At 43.6% G+C, this 25,497-nt stretch overlaps 1 protein-coding gene across 5 annotated transcripts in view; it reads right to left on the bottom strand.

Annotated features, from left to right (window-relative positions):
• USP49 (ubiquitin specific peptidase 49) overlaps positions 1-25,497 on the bottom strand; it is a 104,480-nt gene that overhangs the window by 26,476 nt on the left and 52,507 nt on the right. For 4 of the 5 annotated variants that reach the window (XM_068269487.1, XM_068269483.1, XM_068269484.1 and 1 more), the window contains exons 2-5: positions 18,087-18,185; positions 13,018-13,146; positions 7,849-9,181; positions 7,475-7,679 (exon numbers count right to left, since the gene is read on the bottom strand). In XM_068269487.1, the coding sequence (XP_068125588.1) occupies positions 7,475-7,679; positions 7,849-9,165 (1,522 nt within the window). In that variant the 5' untranslated portion in view covers positions 9,166-9,181; positions 13,018-13,146; positions 18,087-18,185. Of the gene's footprint in view, positions 1-7,474; positions 7,680-7,848; positions 9,182-13,017; positions 13,147-18,086; positions 18,186-23,580; positions 23,661-25,497 lie in introns of all 5 variants that reach the window. The other variant, XM_068269485.1, reaches the window with a different exon arrangement.

The following is a 25,497-nucleotide window of genomic DNA, read 5'->3' as shown; positions in this document are numbered from 1 at the left end:
GAGAGGAAATCCAGACTTTGGTGGAACCTTAAGTACAATAAGACTTACTAAGGCCCGGTTCACATTAGCGGTCGCCGTCCGGAATCGCCGTGCCGGAGCCGGACCGCATGCGGAACGGACGGAACAGACGCACGGCATAGCAATGAAAGTCTATGCGTCCGTTCACATGCGTCCGTTTCCTCCGGACCGGAGCCGGACCGGATCCGGACTCCGGCATAAGATCCAACATGCGCTATTTTTTGGTCCGGCTCCTCCGGCAAACGTATCCGGAGCGGAGCCTGACTGTTGCATCCGGCCAATACAAACCAATGAGAAACGGAGAGCGCACAACACACTGGCTATAAAAACCGGACGTTCTACCCCACTTCCTATGCATTTTGGATGGGGACCACATGGGCCCAGCGTTCACAGAGTGGAGCAGCAGCGATTTCATGCTGGAGCTCTTTGGCAGCAACATGTCTGATATGTCTGATAACGAGTAGGTGAACAACAGGAAGGAGAGAATTCCCATGTATACAAGTAAAAAATGACTGGATCCATGGTCCCAACTGCAGTCTCTGTATCCACGGATGGTCTCCACACGTCCACCTGTCTCCAACAATGACCCCAGAGCTTCTGCTGACCTCCCAGACCCCAGGTATTTATACAGGTTGTTATCTCTTTAAGAAACCGGATCCGGACCGCAACCATGTTCATACCGCACGGAAAACGGATGCAAACGGACCGGATCCGGATAGGAACCGTACGGATCAGGTCCGGTCCGGATCCGGTGCGGTCCGGACATCCGTTCCGGTTTTTAAAAAACCGCAAGTGTGAACGGGGCCTTAGACGACCACTTTGCCCCCCTTTGGTTGCGATTTCAGGTGTTTCCACACCGACGCAATTTGAGTGAGGACTTTAAATGGAGATGGGAGAGAAACTTTGAATGTTGTGCTAAGATTTGTCTTACTCTTATGAACGAACTGGATACTGATGATTTGGCTGAGTTGGAGATAGAGATTAATAAATTATCTGATTCCCTGGCACCATTTAAAAGTGACCCACTCTATAAAACTAGAAACGAGGAATTGGAAAAACATATAACACAATTTAATAAAAAGCTTGTGGTGCAGAGAGACCAGAAAGTGCTGAGAGACAGGACGGCTTATAAAGCAGGTACTGCATAACTCTGGAACGGCCCCCCCCAAGAAATTTCTGAGAGAGGGACCGAAACCTCGCAGTCCAGCGGGAGGTAAACCTCAACCGCGTCCTTCGGAAACAGAGGAATCAAGCAGTGTCAGAGTTCTGCATCAGCTGGTGAGGGTTCACGCAAACACGACACTAGGTCGGGGCGTGACCCTCTCAAATCTACTAAACAGAAAGAAAAGGATAAGAGATCAAAGAAAAACGAACCATCATGTCAGGAAGCTCTAGAGAATATAGTGACAGCCACAACAATAGGAGGCCCATCAGATTCGGCTCAGTCCTTGATGGCCTCATTAGGATCCACATCAGCTTCATCCTCTGTCTCAGCTTTTTTAGCCAATGCTGATCCAGGGAGGTGATTGACGGCTCTCGGCCAATTGGGCAGCACCTGGGTCTAGATGGTATGCAGATTATTAATCTAACGGGGGAGGTTGTTCCTCAGTCATACCTGGCTCTACTGTCGAAAGGATTGGGTTTTTGTCCCACTCATAATGCTGACATCTTTGAGACTGTGGTTGACCTGCACTTGTTTGGGCGCAGGGTTCTCCTACAGTCCTTGTTTGGGGATACACCCAAACAAACTAGAATAACTTTTGACGACAGTCCTTGGTCTGACGAGGATTTACTGACCCTCCAATCTTTACAAGAACTGGCATTAGAAACTGCACCCATGGATACGGTTGACACGGGTGGTGCTACTTTTGGTCCGGGTCCTCGTTATTTTCTACCTCAGCTGGATGATATTGGCTTGCACAACAAATCAAAAAAGTTCCCTCCCTTTACATTGAGTCCAAACCTTAAAACCTTTATCAATGTGGTTGAAAAAGATTTGGTGAAATTGAAAAACCAAAAAACGACCACGGATAATTTAAATGTTGAAGAACGTAAAACTTTACAGGAGATAACTGAGGGCAACGGTAGGTGGGTTATCAAACCCTCCGATAAGGGGGGAAACGTGGTTGTCATGTCGGTCGAGTTGTACAGGAACATGTGCTTGGATATTTTAAATAGACGTGATTGTTATAGGAGGGTCCCCGCGTCTATGGCCACCTTATGTCAACGTAAATTGTTTTCGATCATCGATGATGCTGCAATGAGATCAGTGATTGATGAGAATACAGTCAGATTTCTAAAGGTCGATAAACCAATTACACCGACGTTTTATGCCTTACCGAAGGTACATAAAAAATTGGATAAACCCCCGGGCCGCCCAATCGTGTCGGGATGTGGTTCCCTGACCGGAAAGGCTAGTGTATATATATAGATCGCTATCTCCAATCACATGTGCAAGCACTCCCATCGTACATCCGTGATACGTCGCATTTATTACGCATTTTGGAGGGGTTACAATTGCCCCCTGACACACTTTTGGTGGCCATGGACGTGGAGGCACTCTATTCAAGTATTCCCTATGACTTGGGAATTCCGGCTGTAAGTGTATTCCTTAGTGAGCTGGGGATACAGTGCACGGCGCACAGCGGGTTCCTACTGTCCCTGCTTGAATTTTTACTTACCAAGTCCCACTACCTCTAGGTGCAGGGCGCGGCGATGGGAACTACCTGTGCCCCGTCGTACGCGAACCTGTACCTGGGGGAGTGGGAGCGTGAACTTTTTTCTAGTGATGGCCTCTCGATGTACCTGTGCCACATTTTGGCTTGGCATAGGTACATCGATAAGATCATCATTTTTTGGACGGGTGGTCAAAGCCTCTTGCATCAGTTTGTAGAAACCTTGAATGGAAATTCGAGGAATCTTAAGTTTACTATGCAATTTAGTCCTTCTTCAATCCCCTTCCTGGATATTTTGATTTCATTGGGGGAGGGTGGAGTTGTATCCACCAGTCTATATAGAAAGGAGACAGCCACTAACTCTCTCTTAAGAGCAGACAGCTTCCATCCCTCCCACACTGTTAGGGGCATTCCGGTTGGGACAGTATCTACGGATAAGGCGGAATTGCTCAGATGACTGTACCTTTAGGACAGAGGCCAATAAACTGAGGAGTAGATTCAAGGAAAGGGGCTATTCTGAGGGGACGCTGAGGAGGGCTTTTAAGAGAGCTGATGCAAGTAGCCGTACATCCCTTCTCTCGAATAAATATCGGGGGGTACAGGATGGTAGGGACGCTGTGCGCTTTTGTACTAGATATTCGGCCCAACATCAACAGATCAGTCACATAATTAATAAACACTGGCACATTCTTACCAATGACACAAAGCTCAGTAGATTTGTTCCTGAAAGACCCCTTTTTTCATTTCGCCGGTCACCCTCTCTTAGAGATAAATTGGTCAGTAGCCATTTTGTAAATCCTTCAACAACATCTAAACATTGTAAAGTAGTGGGCACGTACACGTGCGGTGGTTGCACCATGTGTAGATACGTGCAGGTGGGTCGGAATGTCAGGCTACCGGATGGTAGGGATTGGACACTTGCTCATTATGTGAACTGCAATACTACGTTGGTAGTTTATCTGCCATTATGCCCATGTGGTGCATTTTATATAGGTAAAACCAAGCGAGAGTTACGTGCCAGGATTTCTGATCATGTGACTAATATAAGAAATAAAAATATGTCCAATCTCACCCCGGTGGCCAGGCATTTCAAAACCATGCACGCTGGCAACCCAGCTCAAATGCGTTTCATTGGTTTGGACCGCATTCATGCATCTCAACGGGGTGGGGACATGGACAGACTTCTGTTACAGCGAGAATCCAGGTGGATTTTTGACCTGGAGGCAACATTACCCCCAGGATTGAATGAGAATACTAGTTATTTTTTATCTGTCTGATGTCCCTACCCCTACCCTTTAGAACATCATTGTTCTGGTTCGCTTGTGCTCTCTCTCTGACTAAGTGGGGTGTCCTTTGCCGTATTCATTACTGAACACTATTTTTCTATAAATTTCATGTATTAAAGATGCTTTTGGCATCTGTACTATGTGGGGGCCTCATTTTGGTCGCCCCCCCTTGTACTATGTTCTAAGATATATAATATTGTTTGCCATCAACCTTTTTTGATATAATTAACAAAATATTCCAATGTAAGTTTGTGGATTGGTTTGTAGTTGTGTTTTTGGGCAGAATACCTGGACGGGGCTCTTGTTTCTCCCCTCTGTTCTGGGCTGTGCTTTGGTCCAGTCCCGCCCGCCCCCTCTGGCGGCGTCGCCTGGTGTGGTTGGTGCTTGATGGACGCAGTGTCCCGGGGAGTGGGGGGGGGAGTGGTGTGCGGTGCCGGTCTGGCCCGGCTGCTCCCTTTCGCTGTGTCCGTCCGCCCTGCCCGCCCCGTGTGCGACGTTCGGATGGGTGGGCGGGGTTTGGCGGACGCGCCGGCGGGTTGCTAAGGCGACCTGCCGTCGTGTCTGCCTGCCCCGCCCACCCGGCATTGGCCGCTTGTCGGGGCGGGCGGGGCCGACCCATTGGTGACGTCAGACCGGCGGTGAGTTAAGATCCCCCATAGGGGAACATGAGAACTGATGTACACCTCCAGTGGAAGCCGGAAGTCCGGCGAAACCGATCGAGGACGCATGTGCTGTGTCCCGGCCTCCATTGTCCTCCATTACGTGGACCTGGTCTAGCTCCTGATGCGGCCTCAGGATATCCCATGGCAAAGCACCTGTTTGAGCCTGCAAATCAGCAATCCACTGCTCTCTTGGCACAGCAATCTTTGGAGCATGTAAGACAACCTCTATGAGACAACTGTTACTGCTTTATCTGCCTGCTGCCATCCTTCTGTCTGCTTACAAGCAAGTGCTGTCTGCTTCAAAGGCTGGATTGTTGCCTGTGTGTGCCTGTTATCAACACGGAGCTTTTGCCTCATTAACTGTGCCTGCATGGAACTGTGCTTTATGTGCTTCTTTGTGCCTCCTGCTGCCGTTCAATTAGGCTGTTATTGCATAGACTCAAACTACACAGATGCATGATGATCTGACCCGCTGTGGTCCTGCTACTCTTCAATATGGAAGCATATTCATGTGACTTGCTGGAGGATTGCTGGATCTGTCCCCAATAAGTGTTTGAGTCTGATTGATTATTTGGATTTCTTCCAGTTTTTTTTGCTTTTATCAATGCACGTGCATAATAACTTTCATTGTCCAAACCAGTGACACTTTATCTTTCAGCTGAATTAACAACTTATAGGGGCCTCACAGGCTCGAAAATTTCTATATACTAGCCGAGATATAGATCCAATAGTGGGTCTGCTGCATGGGTTCGAGGGTCCAGGTTGGTGGGACTATTGGGGGTGCGGGGTGGGCACATTTTTAATTGATGTGTTTTATATATATATATTTTTTGGATTAATAAAGTAAAATGTGTTTGATACAGTAATCAATTGCCTGTGATTTGTGCTCAACCGGGTCATACCCACTTTTTCCTAACACACTGTTTTTTTGAGATATATATATATATATATATATATATATATATATATATATATATATATATATATATATATATATATATATATATATATATATATATATATATATATATATATATATATATATATATATATATATATATATATATATATATATATATATATATATATAGTTTGTGAAGGGCTGCAAAAGAGGTCAGCACGCTTATATAATAACAACAACAACAGACATACCACTAAAACATGACAATTTTCTATAGCTCTTGCAAACTATGTATAATCAGTTAACTTCCCCATTTTATGAGCTTCACATTCATGCAATGTTTACAGATTGCAGAGAAACCTGCCATAACCACCTCCTATTCATCAGAGTAACACATGGAATGTTAACTGTAGAACATTTTCTACTCCCTAGAAATCAAACACTTTCATGTGTTGCCCTGCCCTAGTAACCAGGGCTGTGGAGTCGGAGTAATTTTGGGTGCCTGGAGTCGGAGTCAGGAAAAAATGCTAATGCATTTAAACTGTAATTAAAATAGAAAAAATATGATAAAATGTTCTATTTCTCAGATAATAGTCATCATAAGTAATTTATACATACAGTAATAGCTGTGCTTAGTCCACAAAAATGAAATAAACCAGTCAAAATTAGTTACTTGTGCTGCTTCAATAAAGCAGTCCCCATATTTTTAAAGTCAGATATACACATCTGATTGTGACTGCATATATGATGTGTACACAGGAATCTCTTATATATACTAAATAACATCTATGCTGTAAGAATAAAGCCTGATGTGTAGCCGTGTCACTAATAGAGATGGTCAATGAGATGGAAATAATTCTGCGTTGATTCTGATTTATGCAAATGTTCTCTTTGCTTGTGAAATCAAATAATTTGATATGTTGTTCAAATTTGGCTTGGTGACTACGAATTAAATGGTACCTGAGAAGGATGAAAAGAAAAGTTTTATACATACCTTGGGCTTCCTCCAGCCCCCTTCAGGCTAATCAGTCCCTCGCTGTCCACCTCTAACACCTGGATCTTCTGCTATGAGTCCTGGTAATTCAGCCAGTCAGCGCTGTCCGGCCGCATGCCGCTTCCACAGCTAGGAGCGTTCTGCACCTGCGCAATAGTGCTGCGCAGGTGTAGTGCGCTCCCAGCAGCGGAGTGTGTGCATGCGCACTACACCAGACTGGCTCAAGTACCTGGACTCATAGCAGAAGATCCAGGTGGCGGAGGAGGATAGCGAGGGACTGATTAGCCTGAAGGGGGCTGGAGGAAGCCCCAGGTATGTATAAAACTTTAATTTCATCTGTCTCAGGTTTACTTTGTTACACAGTAGTACTATACTCTACATGTACACTCTCCACAGAGCTGCAGGGAATCCACGGAGAATGTTGTGCACATTGAACACAGAGGTGTTGTCTATCACCCATAAACCTGGTTTAGATTGTGCATGAAGAATGTGTAATAGAGGAAGAATCTCCTTATTCCCCTGCAGAGTACCTGCACATCACTCTTACATGTACCCACAGTTATATTGCCTAGGGCCTGATAAGATGTTCTTTGTTCCGATCTGTACATTTTACAAGTACTCTTACCAAGGACTAGTTTTAGTCTATGACTAAAGGGAATAAATATGGCAGTCTCCATATCCTTCTCACTTCAGTTGTCTTTTAAAATTCCTAAGCGTTGGCAGTTAAGAGACGAATTTCATGTTACATACTTTCAATCAACAAGATTGTGATATGCAAATTAGAAGAGTCGGAGGAATCCTAAACTGAGGAGTCTGAGTCGGTGGATTTTTGTACCGACTCCACAGCCCTGCTAGTAACAGGCAAGTTTCAAGCCAGCTAGTAAAACAAGTATATCTTTTTCTACTGAAACAACAAAAACTCTTAAAATGTCACTTACTATTACACTGGTCACAAGCATAGATTCTTCCTTCCAAGGCTTCAGTTTCTGTGAACTTGGCCAACATTTCCGTAAGAGTGCACTCAGTAGCAGTGACTGGGGCGATCCGGTTTTCTAGGGAGTGATAACGCTCAGGGAATTCCAAGGACAAATCCCAGAAAGGTTCCACTGTGTCAGACTTGTAACTGCAGGTCAGACATGTAACCTTTTGAGAAAAATAGGGAGTATATCAATCTCTACATAGCTGATTTGGTCTGTAATATAGTTTTACAAGAATAATATGATAGCTGAAAAATAAGACCACTGAATAACTAGATCTGTAATTGAAAACAGTTTGCACAAAAGAGACAATATAGAAACAAACATGCTCTCACCTGGCTAAGCAACTGTCCATGGAATATCGTGTTCACCACCTTAAGCACCTGTTTGGTGAGCTTCCGCTGGGAAATTGGGATAAGTATTCTGTGTTTGCTACCTTCAGACTCCAATTCCTGTTGCACCTTATCCAAAAGCTCACACAAGAACTCTTGGGCATCCTGCTGGTCATATCCTCTAAAGGCTGGAATTAGGTTCCACACAGAGTGCAACATGGCAAAGGGCGAAACCAGCGCCCACTTCCCTGACCACATTACTCTAAAGAGGGTGTGCAGCTCATGGCAAAGAGAAAGTTGCTTGGTGCTTGGTTCCTTGGTTTGAATTAGCTCCAAGTTCTTTTTAAGTGATGACCCCCCATTTAACTTAAGTCCCCCAGATGGACACTGCACACCACTATCACTAATAGGGTGCTTGCCATTGGTGGCTTTTCCCAGAAGTTCCTCTTTTTCACTTGGATCTAAGGTAAGGAAGCATTCCCTGAACTTCTGCAGGTGGCTCAGCACCTGCAGAATGGAGTTCATGTAGCAGGTGTTTCCAAGGTTGCGAAGTCCTGTCACTCCTGGAGTCACATGGGGCTTTATGGAATATAGTTCATTAAAGCGCCTTTGAGCCTCCTTTCTTGAAGCTGGGCTGCTGGTCATGTCCCTGAATTTGCGGGGGATAAGGCTGTCCCTGTGTGAATGTGACAAGAGACGGGCACTTTTCCTCGGAGGAGTGCTTGCTAGCTCTTCTAAAAGGCGCCGTTTAACTTCTTGACGCTTCAGCCTAGCTTCTTCTTTCTTTCTCTCTAATTCAGCCTTCTGCCTCTTTTCTTCCAATTTAAGTTGCCCCCTTGAACTTTTTTCAAACCAATGCCTGAGTGCCTTTGCCAACAGTGTTTGACGTCGATGTCTCAGAGCTGTTAGCATCATTGGTTGCCCCTGTGGTGACTTATGGCCTCCAGCCCCATCAACAGCTGTGGTTTGTGAACGCAAACTCCTACGACTGGATGTTGTCTGACTTTGACTTCGCACCGCAGACAGAGAACTTCTCAGCAACTTTAAGTCACCCTCTGGGTTATCATTTAACACATAGTCCTGGCACAAGTAGCAGAAGACATAGAGCTCATACACCTCCATAACCAGGGGATGTCTGCTTTCTTGGAAGTGGCGCAAGGCATGCTCCTCAATGTAACGTCCACAGGCCACATGAGAACACTTAAGACACGCCCATACAGACTCTTTTGTATCACAGTCCACACAGTGCCATTTTTGTGGATTTAATATGGAGTGATCTTGGGCTAAGCGTAAGCGTCCCACGTGTTTACATCGATCCATGTCTCACAGGAAGGTCCTGTCAAGAATAAAGCAGAATACTCTGTAAAACATTATAAGCAATCTGCAGTTCCTATATTTCTTATCCTTGTGTTCAAAAACTAAAGCCATGTAAACACTGTCAATAACTGTCGGCCAACAGATCTTTCTGGGAAAATTCAAGTAATGATCTTTGTACTGGCAAAGAGCTTGGGAAGCTGTTCTGGTCTATGAAGAGGGGAGGAGGAAGGATGATTAAGTGGTACCTTACTACAGTTACTACAACGGAAGAACAACAGAGATCAGTCATTTCTGATCAGACAGTATGGATCACTAACATTGGCATCAGTGGGATTGGGGGACATCAGTACACAGTAAAAGACGAAAGTCTAGTCTGTGTACCTAGCTTATCACTGTGAAATGAGTCAAGCAGTAAAAGATTCTCCTGTTCACATTCAGATCGACATATATGCCTTTAATCTAAAGGTGCATATACACATCCAACTTTGGCAATTGAATGGCAATTATAACATATCGAAGTACCATATATATCGAATATAAGTCGACCCCAGTATTTACCCCTCTTAACCTGGCTTTTTTTTTTAGAAACTCTAGTTTCAGTCAGCTCGTGGCCAACAAGTGGGGATCAGCAGTGTTACTTGATACTTATTGTACTTGAGGACCAGTAGGGGTTAATGGCTGCACTGAATTAAGTATTGCACTCACTAACCCCTCGTTTGGATGTTTGAACATCCGGTCGTTTGGATGTCAAATCGGACGTGTGTACTGCCGGTCGTTCTCCTGATAAGACTGGATATGAACGATCCGCCAAACTTAAGAAGTTTGTTTCTCAAACTGAATACTGAGATACTGTATACTTTTCCTAGTCTTCCTAGTCTTAAGGCTGCAGTGGACACCTTTATAAGAAATCTTGAATATGGGAAATCTGCCAAACAACTGATTCATAGAATAAACTTTTATATCGCAAAACAATACACTGATGCGTTTCGATAAAATGCTTTCACTTGCGCTACTTTGAAAACGAAAATGTGCCTCTGGAATGCAGGTACTTTGCGATCCAAGTACTGTATTTGCTATTTTTTATTTATTTTTTAAACCACTAAAAGCACATAATCAGAAGTGGTTTTATAATGAACATGTGATAAACAGTATCTGAAAACCCACAATGAATCTCAATCCAGTGGGGCAATAAAGAGTATTGTCGGCTGCAAAGCTATAGGGAGGAACCCCCAAACTCCCAATACAGTAAAGCTGGCCATACACTTATAGATTGCCACCCGGTGCGGCAAAATGATTGAGTCCTCTCTGAAAGGAGTCGACTCAGGAAAGAATCTATCAAGCACTGAACATACATTTTCAATAGATTCCAGCAGGGAATCTTTTGAAAATCAATTGGACTCAGCCTCTGACAGTCAAAACTATTATTTCCAACAGATTCGATCTGATTTCCATTCATTTTTCTGATCAATTTTGTATAAAAGTGATTGGAAATCAGATCGGACCTGTCGAAAAGAAATTGATTTGACTGTCAATCTGATGGAAAATTGCATTGTGTGTACCAGGCAATGGAATCCAGACAAGGATTTCTCAGCCTCACCACTTTTCTCCAGTTTTATTGAATCAGGGCACTAATGTGTACATTCACTTTTTGTTGTAGTTTTACATATTATGAATAATTCTTAGAATTGCTTGAACTTTATTGATTTCGGTTTAGACTGCACTAGCTCTTTGCCGATGATCAGCAAGCACAATGCAGTCACCCTCAGTGTGAACCAGCCCTAACTGTACCTAAAGCTGGTGTTACTTACACGTTACTGATCTTTAGTATAGTGCAGTACCCCCCCCCCCCCCCTTAATGAAAGCTTTGTGCAAATCTGACCCTTTGCCTGGTTGCATAGAGCCTGGTTATAGTGACAGACTTTGCCATTCTCTGTCCAAACAATTATGTCGTGATCTGCTCACCATCCTTTTGCCAGCTCATCTGTTCATGCTTGCAGGAGGTGGGCAGGGCATCATGATGTGGGCAGAGTAGGCCACTGAATCCAGGTCATGTTTCCTTCAACCACGCATCTGGTTGGATGTGTCTGGAGCATGCATCAGAGGATACTACACTATGCAACAAGTATCAGGTGACTGGTGGCACTGACTTAGTACAGTGAGTACTTCTCCCTCACTACAGGGTCCTTTTAATGAATCAGAAATGGGAGGCCAAACTAGGGTTTTCAAAATGTGCAGTCATTGTCTCCATAGATTGCTCCTCTGGTTGTAGTTTTGGCAAATTAAAATAATAGAGTTGGAGAGACTTTTGTGTAAAATCAATAGCTTTTTTGCTTTTTAAATTTTGTCAAAAAACATTTTTATGAAAGCCAAAATATGTGGACCTCCACTGCTGCTCATGGTGCTAACCAGGACCACTCCCTGACTAACTTGTAGTTTTAGGCAGTTGCTAAAATGTTACCGTAAATAATGAGTACTTCACTGCATACAAAGTAACAAAATATCGAATACCGTATATACTCGCATATATGCCGAATTTTTGACCCCCAAAAAAGTGTTCCAAAAGTGGGGCTTTTCGCACTTACTGGTCCAGTCCGGAGCCCCGTAATGGTGTAGAGGAGTGCCCGAGTCAAATGTCCGGGGCCCCGTAATGCTGTCTGCAGGTAGAGGAGAGCTGAGTGTCAGCATCACATGTCCGGGGATTCCCTTCTTCTCTGACTCATATGTGTCTCATATCTATGACGCCATCTTGTGGCGTCTTGAGACACAGGGAAGAAGGGAATCCCCGGACATGTGATGCGGATTCTCTGCTCTCCTCTACCTGCAGATAGCATTACGGGGCCCCGGACATGTGACGCTGGCACTCCTCTAACCACCGACATGGTTACAGGGGTCATAGTAAGTGAACGCTCCACTGCAGAAAGCTCTGCAAATCACGGGGGTAGGGGGCAACTCCCTCTCCCTTCCATGTGCATCTCACTTCTCCATGTCCAGCACCCCCTTTCCATTACATGGGCATCTCCCTCTTCCATGTGCAGCAACCCCCTTCCATGTGAGTCTTCTTCCATGTACAGCAACCCCCTTCCCCTTCCATGTGAGTCTCCTTCCATGTACAGCAGCCCCCTTCCATGTGCTGCACCCTCTTCCATGTGCAGCAACCCCCTTCCCCTTCCATGTGCGTCTCCTTCCATGTGCAGCAACCCCCTTCCCCTTCCATGTGAGTCTCCTTCCATGTACAGCAGCCCCCTTCCCCTTCCATGTGCTGCACCCTCTTCCATGTGCAGCAACCCCCTTCCCCTTCCATGTGCGTCTCCTTCTTCCATGTGCAGCAACCCCCTTCCATGTGCATCAACCCACTTCCATGTGCGTCTCCTTCTTCCATGTGCATCAACCCCCTTCCATGTGCAGCAACCCCCCACCATGTGCAGCAACCCCCCTTCCATGTGCAGCAACCCCCCTTCCATGTGCAGCAACCCCCCTTCCATGTGCAGCAACCCCCCTTCCATGTGCAGCAACCCCCTTCTATGTGCAGCAACCCCCTTCCATGTGCAGCAACCCCCTTCCATGTGCAGCAATCCCCTTCCAGGTGCATCTCCCTCTTATATGCGAGGGCTTATATGCGAGTCAATAACTTTTTCCTGCTTTCTGGGGTAAAAGTTGGGGAGTCGTCTTATATGTGGGTTGGCTTATATGTGAGTATATACGGTACCTCACATTCTACTTATAGGCTCAGTGATTATTACAAATGTCCTTTTTTGCTATCAAACAAACCATTCTGAAAGCAGATGGTAATGTGCCCCATGAAAACTGATACAATACAACCACGCATTAACAGTTCCATTAAATAGTTTATGTTACCTGCTGACAGTGTCAGGAGATATCCCTTGCACAGATGAAAAAAGTGGAATCTGGTTTTTCCCCATGTCAGATAATCACAGTGCATACCAGGAAGAACCATCTACAGCCCCATGTGACCACTGAAGATACCTTCATTAAAATTAAAAGAACATATAATGGAGTACTTAATGAAGTTAAAATAAATGAATAAAAAGTTGAACAGATCTGGTAATGTTAATGACCACATACAACCATTTACTTTAAAACAGCCTATACACAAATCATAACCAAACATGCTACAGTAGACTCTCGTTATAGTAAACTCTGATATAGTCAACCTCTGGATATAGTAAACTTAGCCCTCAGGTCCCAGCAACTGTGCCTGTATAAATAAACAATGTATGACCAATTCTAATAAAGTAAACTACTTTTCCTGGTCCCTTGGAGTTTACTATAAAGGGATTCTACTGTATAAGCAATGAACAATGCCTCATACAGTCTGTGAACAGTGTGCCAGGAATCCACTGTTAAAAGAGATTACTTGGCATTATAAAAAAATAGTTCAGAGAGTAGAAAGTCCTATTTTCCTATCCCCCTAGGAAGTCTGACGCAACCTGCAGGACCAAGAAAACTATCAAGACATCACAAGATCTCTCCTTTCCTGCCACAGATAAAATACAGGCGAAACTCAAAAAATTTGAATATCGTGCACAAGTCCAATTATTTCAGTAATTCAACTTAAAGAGAATCTGTATTGTTAAAATCGCACAAAAGTAAACATACCAGTGCGTTAGGGGACATCTCCTATTACCCTCTGTCACAATTTCGCTGCTCCCCGCCACATTAAAAGTGGTTAAAAACAGTTTTAAAAAGTTTGTTTATAAACAAACAAAATGGCCACCAAAACAGGAAGTAGGTTGATGTACAGCATGTCCACACATAGAAAATACATTCATACACAAGCAGGCTGTATACAGCCTTCCTTTTTAATCTCAAGAGATCATTTGTGTTTCTTTCCCCCTGCAGCTATCTTCCACTGAAGTGTCAGGCTGTTTCTTCCTGCAGAGTGCAGACAGCTCTGCCTGTATGTAATTCCTCAGTATGTAAAAGCCCAGCCAGCTCAGAGGAGGATTTATCCAGCTTGTAAAATATAATAGAGCAGAGAGAAGCTGCACTAATCTAAATAACACACAGGCAGTGTGTAGAGAGGGGCCTGAAGGGGGGAGATGCATCACAGAACCACAACACTGAAGAACTTGGCAGCCTTCCAGACACAGGCCGACAAGTCTGAGGGCTCATTTCCACTATCGCGAATTCGCATGCGTTTTTCGCATGCAAATTCGCATAGCAATACAAGTGAATGGGACTGTTTCCACTTGTCAGGATTCCTTTGCGTTTTTCTGTGCAGAAAAAATTCGCATGGCAGAGCCATCAGAATTCGCATACCGCATACCGCTATGCGAATCGCATACAATGCATTTAATAGGAAATTCGCATGAGGTTTGGGTATGCGAATTTTCATGCGAATTTTCATGCGAATTCGCACAGAAACAATGGAAAAGCACACCAGCACTGCCATGGTTAAATTCGCATACATCGTCATCCATGCGAATTCGCGTGCGAATACGCATGAAAATTCGCATGGACCCGCATGCGAATTTCGCATCCGCATGCGAATTTTTACCGCGGCGATTCGCACCGCACAAGTGGAAATGCAGCCTGACAAGAGAGAGATAAGTTGATTTATTACAGAGATGGTGATAGTAGAACGTGCTGCAGTAAGCCAGAGCACATTAGAATAGATTTTGGAACTTGTAGGATGGAAGAAAACCGGATGAAATTTTTGTTACGGAGTCTCTTCAAGTATTTCAGCCCGCGGGGATTTTTCACCTTACGCAACAGAGCAATTTTCACCTTCCATTCGTTCGCTAATAAAACTTTATCACCAATTATCACAATGAATTGATCTATATCTTGTATTTAACGCCACCAATTAGGCTTTCTTTGGGTGGTACATTTTGCTAAGAATTCTTTTTTTTTTTTTTTTTTTTTTTTTTAACAGGAATATTAAGGAAAAAAAATGGAAAAATTCATTTTTTTCTCAATTTTAGGCCATAATAGCTTTAAAATAATACATGCTACCATAATTAAGACCTATGTATTTTATTTGCCCATTTGTCTTGGTTATTACACAATTTAAATTTGTCCCTATCACAATGTATGGCGCCAAAATTTTTTTGGGAAATAAAGGTTTTTCCCCCATCACTATTTACAAGCTTATAATTTAAAAACAATGGCCGTAATATACCCTCTTCACATGCATATTTATAAAGTTCAGACCCCATTTATGTTTTTTTTTTTTTTTTTTTTTTTTTTTAGAAAGCCCACAGCCTCTGATGAGAAGCTGTTATTTTTTCTGCTGGGGACTTAGACCAATGAACGGGAACCTATGGGGGGCGGCACGGGGGCGCGCTGAAGCGTACAGCAGCCGCCTGGCGGCATAAAGGGTTAAAAGGTGAATTAAAATGTAAAATAGGAACCCTTTGCAGGTGTTTTGGATTAAATGGCTGATTAAAGTCTGACACTTTGAGTCTAGAATATGGAACCTTTTCACAATATTCTAATGGTCTAAGATTTAGATTTTGGGGTTTTCATTTGCTTTAAGCCATGATCATCAAAATCATAACAAATGCTTGAAGACCTGAAATATCTCGCTTTGCATGTAACAAGTCTATTTCATATATTAGTTTCAACTTTTAAGCTGAAATACTGAAATAAATGAACTTTTACACGATTTTCTAATTTATCAAGTTTCACCTGTAGTAGAGGCTTTTGACTGAGAAAGCCCCTGATCTGCTGCGTTTCCAAAAGTGGAGGGAAGTGACAACATACTGAAGTGAAATGCCATGCTAGTCTTCTTTAGGGGACCCAGCAGAAAAACCTCATAGGGAATAGTTCTCCAATCACAGCAACCTCTACAGCAGGCTCTCATCCAGGTTTCCTTGAGGATTTTACATGGGTTCCCTGCCGGGTCATAACTGCAAATCATGAGGTCACCCAGCAAAACTTTGCTGGGCCCCCCAATGTTTACACCTTTTACCCTGCCTATCCTTGGTGGCCCTCACAGCCTTGGGGCCCATCTTGCAAGGGTCATAAAACAAATATGGCCATCATTATCTTCACACCCATAACAAGTGTAGCCTCAAAAACACCTGATCTGAAGGATGGACCCCTTTATCAGGGGGAGTGAAGTAGTCGTTGGGGTCCCCTTACAGCTTGGGGCCCCCTTGTGATTGCAGGGGTTGCTCCCATACTAGGCTAGGCTCCTGGCTCCCTAGCATTTTTCTTCTCCTGTGACAGTGGTGGGCTGAGAAAGTGTCATTTAGTTTACTCAGTTTATGCCAGCCGTGTATGTGATGGGGGTAGGGGAGGGTGGAGTATAATAGAGCACACTAAAGTAGGGGGTACTGTATAGACAATGGAGGTCAGAATAATAAGGTGCACATTAATAACAAGCAATAGAATAAGGAGGCAGTATAACGACTGGCACCTTAAAGTGAACCTCCGGACTAAAAATTGACTCAGCAGCACTGAAAAGGCTTTGTGTTTCTTTAACAGTTTCACAGCATCAGAACTTTGAGTCTCTTATACAAGCCTCATTTTTAGCTGCACAGAAGAAAACTGCCCGGGCTTTTTTCCCCTGATGCTATGCAAAGCATGATGGGATTTCTGATTTTGTTGTTCTCGTTCTGCTGTTTTGGTGCAATTTTTTCTTTTTTACATTTTGAATTGGACATTTGAAGCCTAGTGTGTGCAGCTGGGAGGGGTAATCAGGACACAGGATATTTGGAACTGTGTCTCCTGCTCCTTGTCACCTCCTTTCAACCAAAAAGATGGCTGCCCCCATGACAAAGATGGCAGCCCCCATGAATCACAAACATTTGCCTGTTCTTTTAAAACAGGGTGGGTAAGAGATTATATTACCTATCTATTCTAATTAAGATAACTAATGTAACTTGATGACAGTATGTTTGTTTAGGCTGAAGTTCCCCTTTAATAAGAGGTAGTGTAATAAAGAGCACTTTTATAGGGGGGGGGGGGGGGGGGCATGACAATTGTGGGGTCTACAGTGTAAAGCAAGAAACACTAACATGGTACTATAATAGGAAGCAATGTAAGGAAAAAACATGGAATGAAGGCTGCACAACAAGGCTGATACAATGAACAACTACACCCACTTTTAAAGACCAAGCATCCTTTAAAACAAATCTCTCCCCCCTCATTAATGCAGGGGTTCCTTGAGAACCAAAAATTATTTGAAGGGTACCTCCAAGGTAATAAGTTTGAGAAAAGCTGCTCTACAGCATGAAGCCTTGAGTGGGCGTAGTTTACTATGATCTATCTGAAACCTAGCAGCTTAAGAGTGTGCTGTCCACCCAATCACGTTAGCGGAATTTCCCTATGAGGTTTCCTGCTTGGTCCCCTAAAGTATAGTAGTGCCATAAATGCTTTACTGTGTTAGTCACCAGTTCTCATTAAAAAGGTTCTGCAAAAGATACATTTGAACTGTGAATAGGCTCATAGATTTCTAGTGCTCAGCACAAAAAAAGCAGGGCTGTGGAGTCAGAGTTGGAGTCAGAGTCGAGGAGTCGGAGCAATTTTGGGTACCCGGAGTCGGAGATTTCATAAAATGAGGATGATTTTGTAAGAAATCCACAGCCCTGGTAAGTATTAGACTAAGGAGTCGGAGTCCAGGAGTTGGAGCCATTTTAGGTACCCGGAGTCGGAAGATTTTTGGACCAACTCCACAGCCCTGAAAAAAAGACAAGTACCGTATGCATTTTTTATAGAATGCTTATCTTTTTATTGTTTTAGTCTTTTTTTTTATTTTAATAAAAAGCTGTAAGATTTATATGATCTTAAAAACCATGTCCAAGTTGAATCTGCAGGTCACACAGCACAGTCCCTCCAAGTCCCATGTCGACGAATGTTTCTTAAATTAGTAACGTCTGTGGGCAGCAAGAAGGGTACCTCATGCATCACAAAATAGAGTATGGCTGGTAGAAATGATGACAATCTTAGTTACATACCTGAATTTTAGCAACATGCCATCCTTCGCCAGCTAAAATCCAGAAATGGCAACTACCTTTTTGCAGAAGAAACGGATCACCGAATATCTTTATTTGCTTCTGAAAATAGAAATTAAAAAAGTGACATCATATAGATCAGCGTTACCAAAATGTCTCTGGTCACTAATGCTGGGAATACACAATGAGATTATTCAGCAGATTTACTGTCCGATCGATTTTCTGATCGTTTTTATACTTGATTTCCATTCACTTCTATGAGAAATCAATCAGAAAAAACGATCGAAAATGAGATCCAACCTGTCGGAAATTATCTTTCGAACCATCTATCTGCCAAAAAAATCTCATGGTGTATTCCCAGGATAAAGAACATTTATAGTGGAGCAAATCTAATGAAGGGGTGATAAACCAGATGCAAATAATTCCAAGTGTATGCCAATGTTATGGCAAATGTATGCAGCCTGAAAATGGATTGCATTCGATTAGTGAATTTTTTTCAAGCTGCCTAAGGGTACGTACAGACATACGATAACGATCGTTCTGAACGACGAACGATGTTAAAGGAGGTATCGGCCGATGATCGTTTGAAGAAAGGCTACTTTGAACATCGTTCGTGTACGAACGATCTTGGAAAGAGCATTGCGTGCGCAACATGATGTATAAACTGATTTTAAACACAAGTGTCAAAAAGAACTGTTTGAGCATGTGCAAAGCTTTGAGAACGAACGATCAACGACCGATGGTTGTACAGACATTACTTTTTGAAGGATGGTCGTTGGAAAAGATCTGGCAGAATGGATCGTTCTTTACCAACGACATATCTCGTTGGTCGTTTTAATGATCGTTCGTGCACATTTTACGAACGATCGTCGGGCAATGCCGTCGGTAACGATCGTTTTAAACGACTATCGTCACATGTCTGTACGCACCCTAAGTTGGGATCAAATTACCATAAATTAGTAGCAACTTGGAACTGTCTGCACCTCCTTAGCCATCCGTAATCAAATGTCAGTCGACTTTCTCCCAGCGAGGAAGAATGGTTAGCATCAGAATCAAAATATATTTTATAGCACACCTGACGTGAGAGGAATATGGAGGCTGACAGAACAGAAAACTATGCCAAAAGCCTTTCTGCTCGATTGCCGAAGAACGTTTAGCTTAACTACACACGCTGCCCACAGAAACCCGTGTGGACCGGCCGTTAGTAGTAACTCAAAATTTTTAAATGCAGATGATTAGTACACAACCAGAAAGGCATTTTTTTCTAGCTCAAGGTCAGCAATGGCAGCTTTCATAATTTCACTTTTTCAGTCCAGTTTAATGTAAATTTGTGACTTGTTCAGGGCCACGCTCCTAACTATGTAAGAGCGCAGGCGCAATGACAGCCTCTGCCTGCGTAGTAGCAAGGAGTTTGTTGTGCTTGGAGGAAAAGGCAGTGCACGAGTGGCTCTGTGCTACTACGCAAGTCATCTTGTGCCTGCACAAGAAGCGCAGCCGTGCAAACATATCCGGCTGGCCCGTGTCGAATAATGTCCAAGCGCTGTAACAGTGACTTCAAGGTGGATGGGGAAAGTTTCTGGATAATCCAGAGACTTACTTATACTGAGGGAAGTATGTTTTTTCTTAATTTTACTTAGGCCCCTTTTACACTTAATCAGTTGCTCCCAGTTATAACTGAAAGAAAAACTAATGTCCACGTTTTCCTATGGCCCAGTTCCCACTATATGCGTTTTAACTGAAAGCTTTTTCACAATGCACGGCTATGGAAAAACCGCATACCAACGCACTAAGTGTAAAAGGGCCATAAAGATACACATAAGTGCAGGGTGACAGGCAGGCAGAGAAGGGGCTAAGGGTTGGGTTACACTGAATCAGTTGGTGCCTGCTATAATGCAACAGACAAGAGAAGGAATTTTCCATGTTTCTCTATGGGTCAGTTTACATCCATGTGTTCTCACTTCCTGCTGTCCCCATCCCGGTCTGTGTCCTCCTGTCTCCACTATATTGCCAGCTTTTTCTGATGAATGTGATGGGAAATTTCGTCAACAGACACACACAGTATTATCTGTTGAAAAAAAAACATGGTTTTGGCTGCCATATTACTCTTTTAGGGCTGGAACCCACTAAATCGATTTTTTGAGTGTTTAGTGAGCATGATAAATCGCTAGCGAGTTCCCTAAACGCTCTGCCAATGTAAATGGATGGTGCAAATTCCACAGAAGCGATTGCGATTAGCAAAATCGCAAACGCAGGACATGCAGCATTTTGTTAGCATTTGCGCTTCAATGTAAAATATATAATCGCTGGCGTAATCGCTCATCAAAACCTGCACAGAGCGATTTTGCTAGCGTTTTAAAGTTCCTTTACACTGTAGCAAAATCAAAATTAATTGAAAGTACCAATCAGACTTTAAACCGCTAATCGCTACACAACCGCTGGCAAAGTGATTACACTTTTTAAAATCGCTCCCTAATCGCTTACAAACTGCTCATACAAAACGCTAGAGATTGCGATTAGTGATAGCGTTGTGTAGTGGGTTCCAGGCCTCAGGCTGGATTCACAGTACTCAGTTGCATAATGCACGAGTTATGATGAGTTTGAACTGCAATGGAGACTGGACATAGACTTTAATACAAAGCCTGCATGCAGTGAGTTAGAATAAACACAATTAAGTAACAACAGTACTGTAAACAGGCCCATAGATTTGTATGGGCAGTGAGTTGACATACAGAATTATTCTGCAACTAGGCCTTGATGTTGCAAAAAATCCCCTCAAAATGAAGCATTGCATAGCATAAAAACAACAACTGTCCAGGCCCCAAATGCAGAGGAAAGCCAAAGGATCGCTGAAAAATTATATAGTCAGGCAGGGAACACACTTGTCTTTCAGTTTTCTGCGCGCGTTTTTCTGCATACTTTTTCTGCACACCAAGTGTGTTTCTTTGCAGGAAAGCGCATGCCTTTTTTCACAGCAGCTGATGTAATTGTTAGAGAAAACTGACGACGGCCTAGTGCACACCGGAGCGTTTCCGCTGCGGTTTGCGATCTGCTTGCGGGTGCGGATCCGCTAGGGTAATGTATTTCAATGGGCTGGTGCACACCAGAGCGGGAGGCGTTTTGCAGAAACGCATACTCCCGGGCTGCTGCAGATTTTGGATTGCGGATGCGTTTCTGCCTCAATGTTAAGTATAGGAAAACCGCAAACCGCTCTGAAAAACGGCACTTCAGAGCGGTTTGCCAGGCGTTTTTGTTACAGTAGCTGTTCAGTAACAGCTTTACTGTAACAATACATGAAATCTACTACACCAAAACCGCTACACAAAAACGCAAAACGCTAGCTGAAACGCTGCAGAAAAAGCGTTTCAAAATCTGCTAGCATTTTGCGGATCTGCTAGCGGTTTTTGGTGTGCACCGGGCCAAAATGTGCAGAGTCCTCATGTAGAATGTCAGTTTTTTTTCTGCGTGCGAACATATTAAGTGTGAACTAGCCCATTGATTAACATGAGTTCTCAGATTTTCTGTGCAGAAAACGCGCACAAAAACAGTCAAGTGTGTTCCCTGCCTCAAAGATTCTTCATAAAGAACTGAAAAAATCAATTCAAAACATGTATAAATTAAATTGCATCTGTACAAAGAGGCAAAGAGGCGTGCACCTTCCGTCTTGGATTTATTTCCGTATATGTGACAGTTCCGTATTACAGTGCTAAACCATTATTGTAGCAAACTGCGTATAAATTTTCCGTGCATACAAGTTCTTACGTGTCCTTGAATGTGTGGGTCATCATGGTGGAGGTGGGTGGTGGGTAAGAGGTGGCAAAGCGACGGCCGTTTCGCGTCTCCTGACGCTTGGTCACACTGCAGACCACAGACTCAGTGGTCTGCAGCGTGACCAAGCGTCAGGAGACGCGAAACGGCCGTCGCTTTGCCACCTCTTACCCACCACCCACCTCCACCATGATGACCCACACATTCAAGGACACGTAAGAACTTGTATGCATGGAAAATTTATACGCAGTTTGCTACAATAATGGTTTAGCACTGTAATACGGAACTGTCACATATACGGAAATAAATCCAAGACGGAAGGTGCACGCCTCTTTTCCTCTTTGTACAGATGTGATTGGACCTTTCTTTCAGTTATATATGCGGAGCACACGTCTTGTGACAGGAAAGATGAACTGCATATAGTGGTCCTCATAGGAAGTTGCCTGTGTTATTCATGCTGAGATCTATCATCTTTTTAGTGGGAAGTGCCACACAATTGCTTTCTGTTTCTCGAGTAAATTAAATTGCAGCCTAACAAATTTATAGGGCTGTTTGTAAAGAAATAAACACCTTATCTACAGCAAGTCCAGTATGAGGCTGAAGATCCACTTTAAAGCACCTATACAGTGTCCATATTAAACCAAGGTGTTCCCTCTAGAGCTAAAGTGGGATTACAGTCTTGCATAGTATGCAACAAACACTTGTTTTGCTACTGTTTGTATTTGTCCCATAGTTAGTTAAATTACCACAACATGTAATTATTAACCTTTCCAGCAAATTGAAATACTTGTGCTTGGGTGGGAGCATTCTGTGCATGTGCAGGTCCAAGGCTATACGAACTATGCATGCGCGGCTAGGACAGCACATGTGCAGAAGCTTGTGACGCATGCGTGTAATTGAGGCGACAGGAAATTTGGAAGCAGGACAGAGCTGAAACACGGCTCACCATGCTCCCGCAAAAAGTCCCAGTGGTGTTAATGTCTATTCCTCCTCCAGGCCGCTGTGGACTCAGGAATAAGATGTAATACGGCTCCCAGCTATTCCTGACAGGGGCCACACAGGGTCCCCCTTTATCAAGGCGTGTGGATAAAGTGGGACCCTGTATAGCCCCAAAAACAATTGTCTGTTCATACAGTGGATGCTAAAGCACAATAGAGCATGCTGTTTTATTTGCAACATTGGTGTGCTAATATAATTTGGATTTTGATCTGTTTGGCGACATTGCGTATGCTGCCATATCAAGCACCCAGCCTTTGGAAGGAGAGCCCACTCAAAAACTTCTAATGCAAATTTAATGTCCAAGCGCCTCTATAGCCGTAATTCACATTACGGTCTATGGCGACGCATGGTGCGCCACCTGCACCAATTTTGCCTGTCAAGGCCTTTGACTCCAGTGATCGTGAACTTTAATTTGAAGGAGCCCAAGGCAAGTAAAAGTCATCTTTTTCCCCCCAGAATTTGTTCTAGACGGGTGGCATAAAAATGTAGCCAGGTGGGGCATGAGTGGGGAATGCAGGGCTGGCGCAACGCTGCTTACAGTATAGGAGGAGGATGAGGAGGCAAGCCGATGACAGCCGGGTGCTCACCAAAATTAGCCGGGTGGAGCCCCTGGCTAAAAGAGCCTGGAGAGAACATTGCCCTGTCTTATGTTTAAATTAAAAAGTTTTTATGTGGTGTTGTTGATTTTTAAGAGCACAGGCAATATTGAATATGGATTCACTTTAAAATATACCTGAGGTGACATGATGAGAGAAACTTGAGTACAGTGCCACACGTACAAATAACTAGGCTGCGTTCACTTTCTTTTTCTTCCTGAAATAGTTAACCATTCAAGTATGCAAATGACTGGTCCTTTCCAGTGGGGAACTAGTCAGACTATAGCATAATCTTTAACGATAAGGAATTACGGTCATAAAACTGTAGCCTGGAAAAAGAACAGCTTCTGAGTGATAAGTTGATAGTTCATTTTATCTCTGGGACACTGAAACTGTATGAAAAACTATCATTCATATGAGACAACACATCACTAAGGCTGGGTTCACAGTGGGATGTTATGGTCAGACGTTATAAAGTCCTATAACGCTGCTCACCGTACTGCGATGTTCATAGTGCGGCATTAGCGTTACGGTGTAATGTGTTGCGTTATGGCAACCCACTGCATGCAGGCGTTACCTCTAAACGCACACGTTAACAGGTACAGGGATGCATACTTTTAATTGTCTGTATGCTTCACTGTACATACTGTATGCAATGTAAAGTGTGGTGGTAATGTACAGTACAACTTTTTCGTTGTGTTCCTGTTAAACAGGGAACGCAACGTCCCACTGTGAACCTAGCCTAAACATAGCTTTTTAAAAGGTTAAAAAAAGAAAAAAAAAAAAAGTAACAAAACTGTGAGATTCCATTGGGAAAAAAAAGTCAAAGCCAGGAGGATAGATACAATCATTCATCATCAATCTCTTCGGGTTTACTTTAAAACATGAATTACATAACATTTATTGGTTAGCATGCTTCAGGTGCTCTAAAAATACTTTTACAGTGGAACTTTGGTTTGCAAGCATAAATTGTTCCGGAAACATGCTTGTAATCCAAAGCACTCTTATATCAAAGCAAATTTCCCCATAAGAATTAATGGAAACCCAGTGGATTTGTTCCACAACCCAAAAATAGTTATAGTAAAATAGTATAAAATAAAAATGTAAACAAGACTTTCACTAGAACTAACAGCATCATTGCCATCTGCTGGCTCACGGCAACCTTTTTTGTGTGTGTGGTTTTAACAAGGAACTTATCCAATGACAGTTACTTTTGAGGATTTCATGGAAATGTGACTTTGCACAGTCTCTACACTCAGATTAAAGAGAGTCTGAAGCGAGAATAAAAAACTCGCTTCAGCTCTTATATTCAGCAGGGGCATGTGTGTCCCTGCTAAAACGCCGCTATCACGCGGCTAAACGGGGGTCCCTTACCTCCCAAATCCCCTCGTGGAGTCCAGGGGATCTCTTCCTGGTGAGGCAAGGCTAATGGCCGCAGCCCTGCCTCCACACGCGTCTATCAGCGCGTATCTCCGCCTCTCCCCCGCCCCTCTCAGTCTTCCTTCGCTGAGAGGGGCGGGGGAGAGGCGGCGATGCGCCGCTGATAGACGGCGCTGAGAGGCAGGGCTGCAGCCGTTAGCCCTGCCTCAAGAGCAGCAAAATCTAAGATTTTGCGTGTGGGGGGGGGGGGGGGGGGATTTGGGAGGTAAGGGACCCCCGTTTAGCAGCGGGATAGCGGCATTTTAGCAGGGGCACGCATGCCCCTGATCAATATAAGCTCTGAAGCGAGATTTATTCTCGCTTCAGTGTCTCTTTAAGTACAATACTGCAGCGCCAAAGGGAGAACAACTATTGACTCAGTTGTGATGACGTGACACATGTATACCCGTGTATGCTTGAGTAGAAGTCTAGAAATTTAGGTCCGTTTCACTGCATAAAAGTATAGGGGTCAACTTTTACACAAGTCACAGGCAACACTGAGCACAATGAGTAATGTGTGTACTAATAGTGACATTCCCATTTGCAGAAATTTATCCTGTGGTAAGTGATACTTTGAGGAAAGGAAATGCCAAGAAAACACAGGTCTGTAAGTCCTGAACACAACAATTAAAAGG

This window comes from Hyperolius riggenbachi, chromosome 2, assembly GCF_040937935.1.
Source record: "Hyperolius riggenbachi isolate aHypRig1 chromosome 2, aHypRig1.pri, whole genome shotgun sequence".
In the NCBI taxonomy this organism is placed as follows: Eukaryota; Metazoa; Chordata; class Amphibia; order Anura; family Hyperoliidae; genus Hyperolius; species Hyperolius riggenbachi.
The sequence above is the reverse complement of the archived record's forward strand: the minus strand, read 5'-3'. Positions and strand labels throughout refer to the sequence as shown.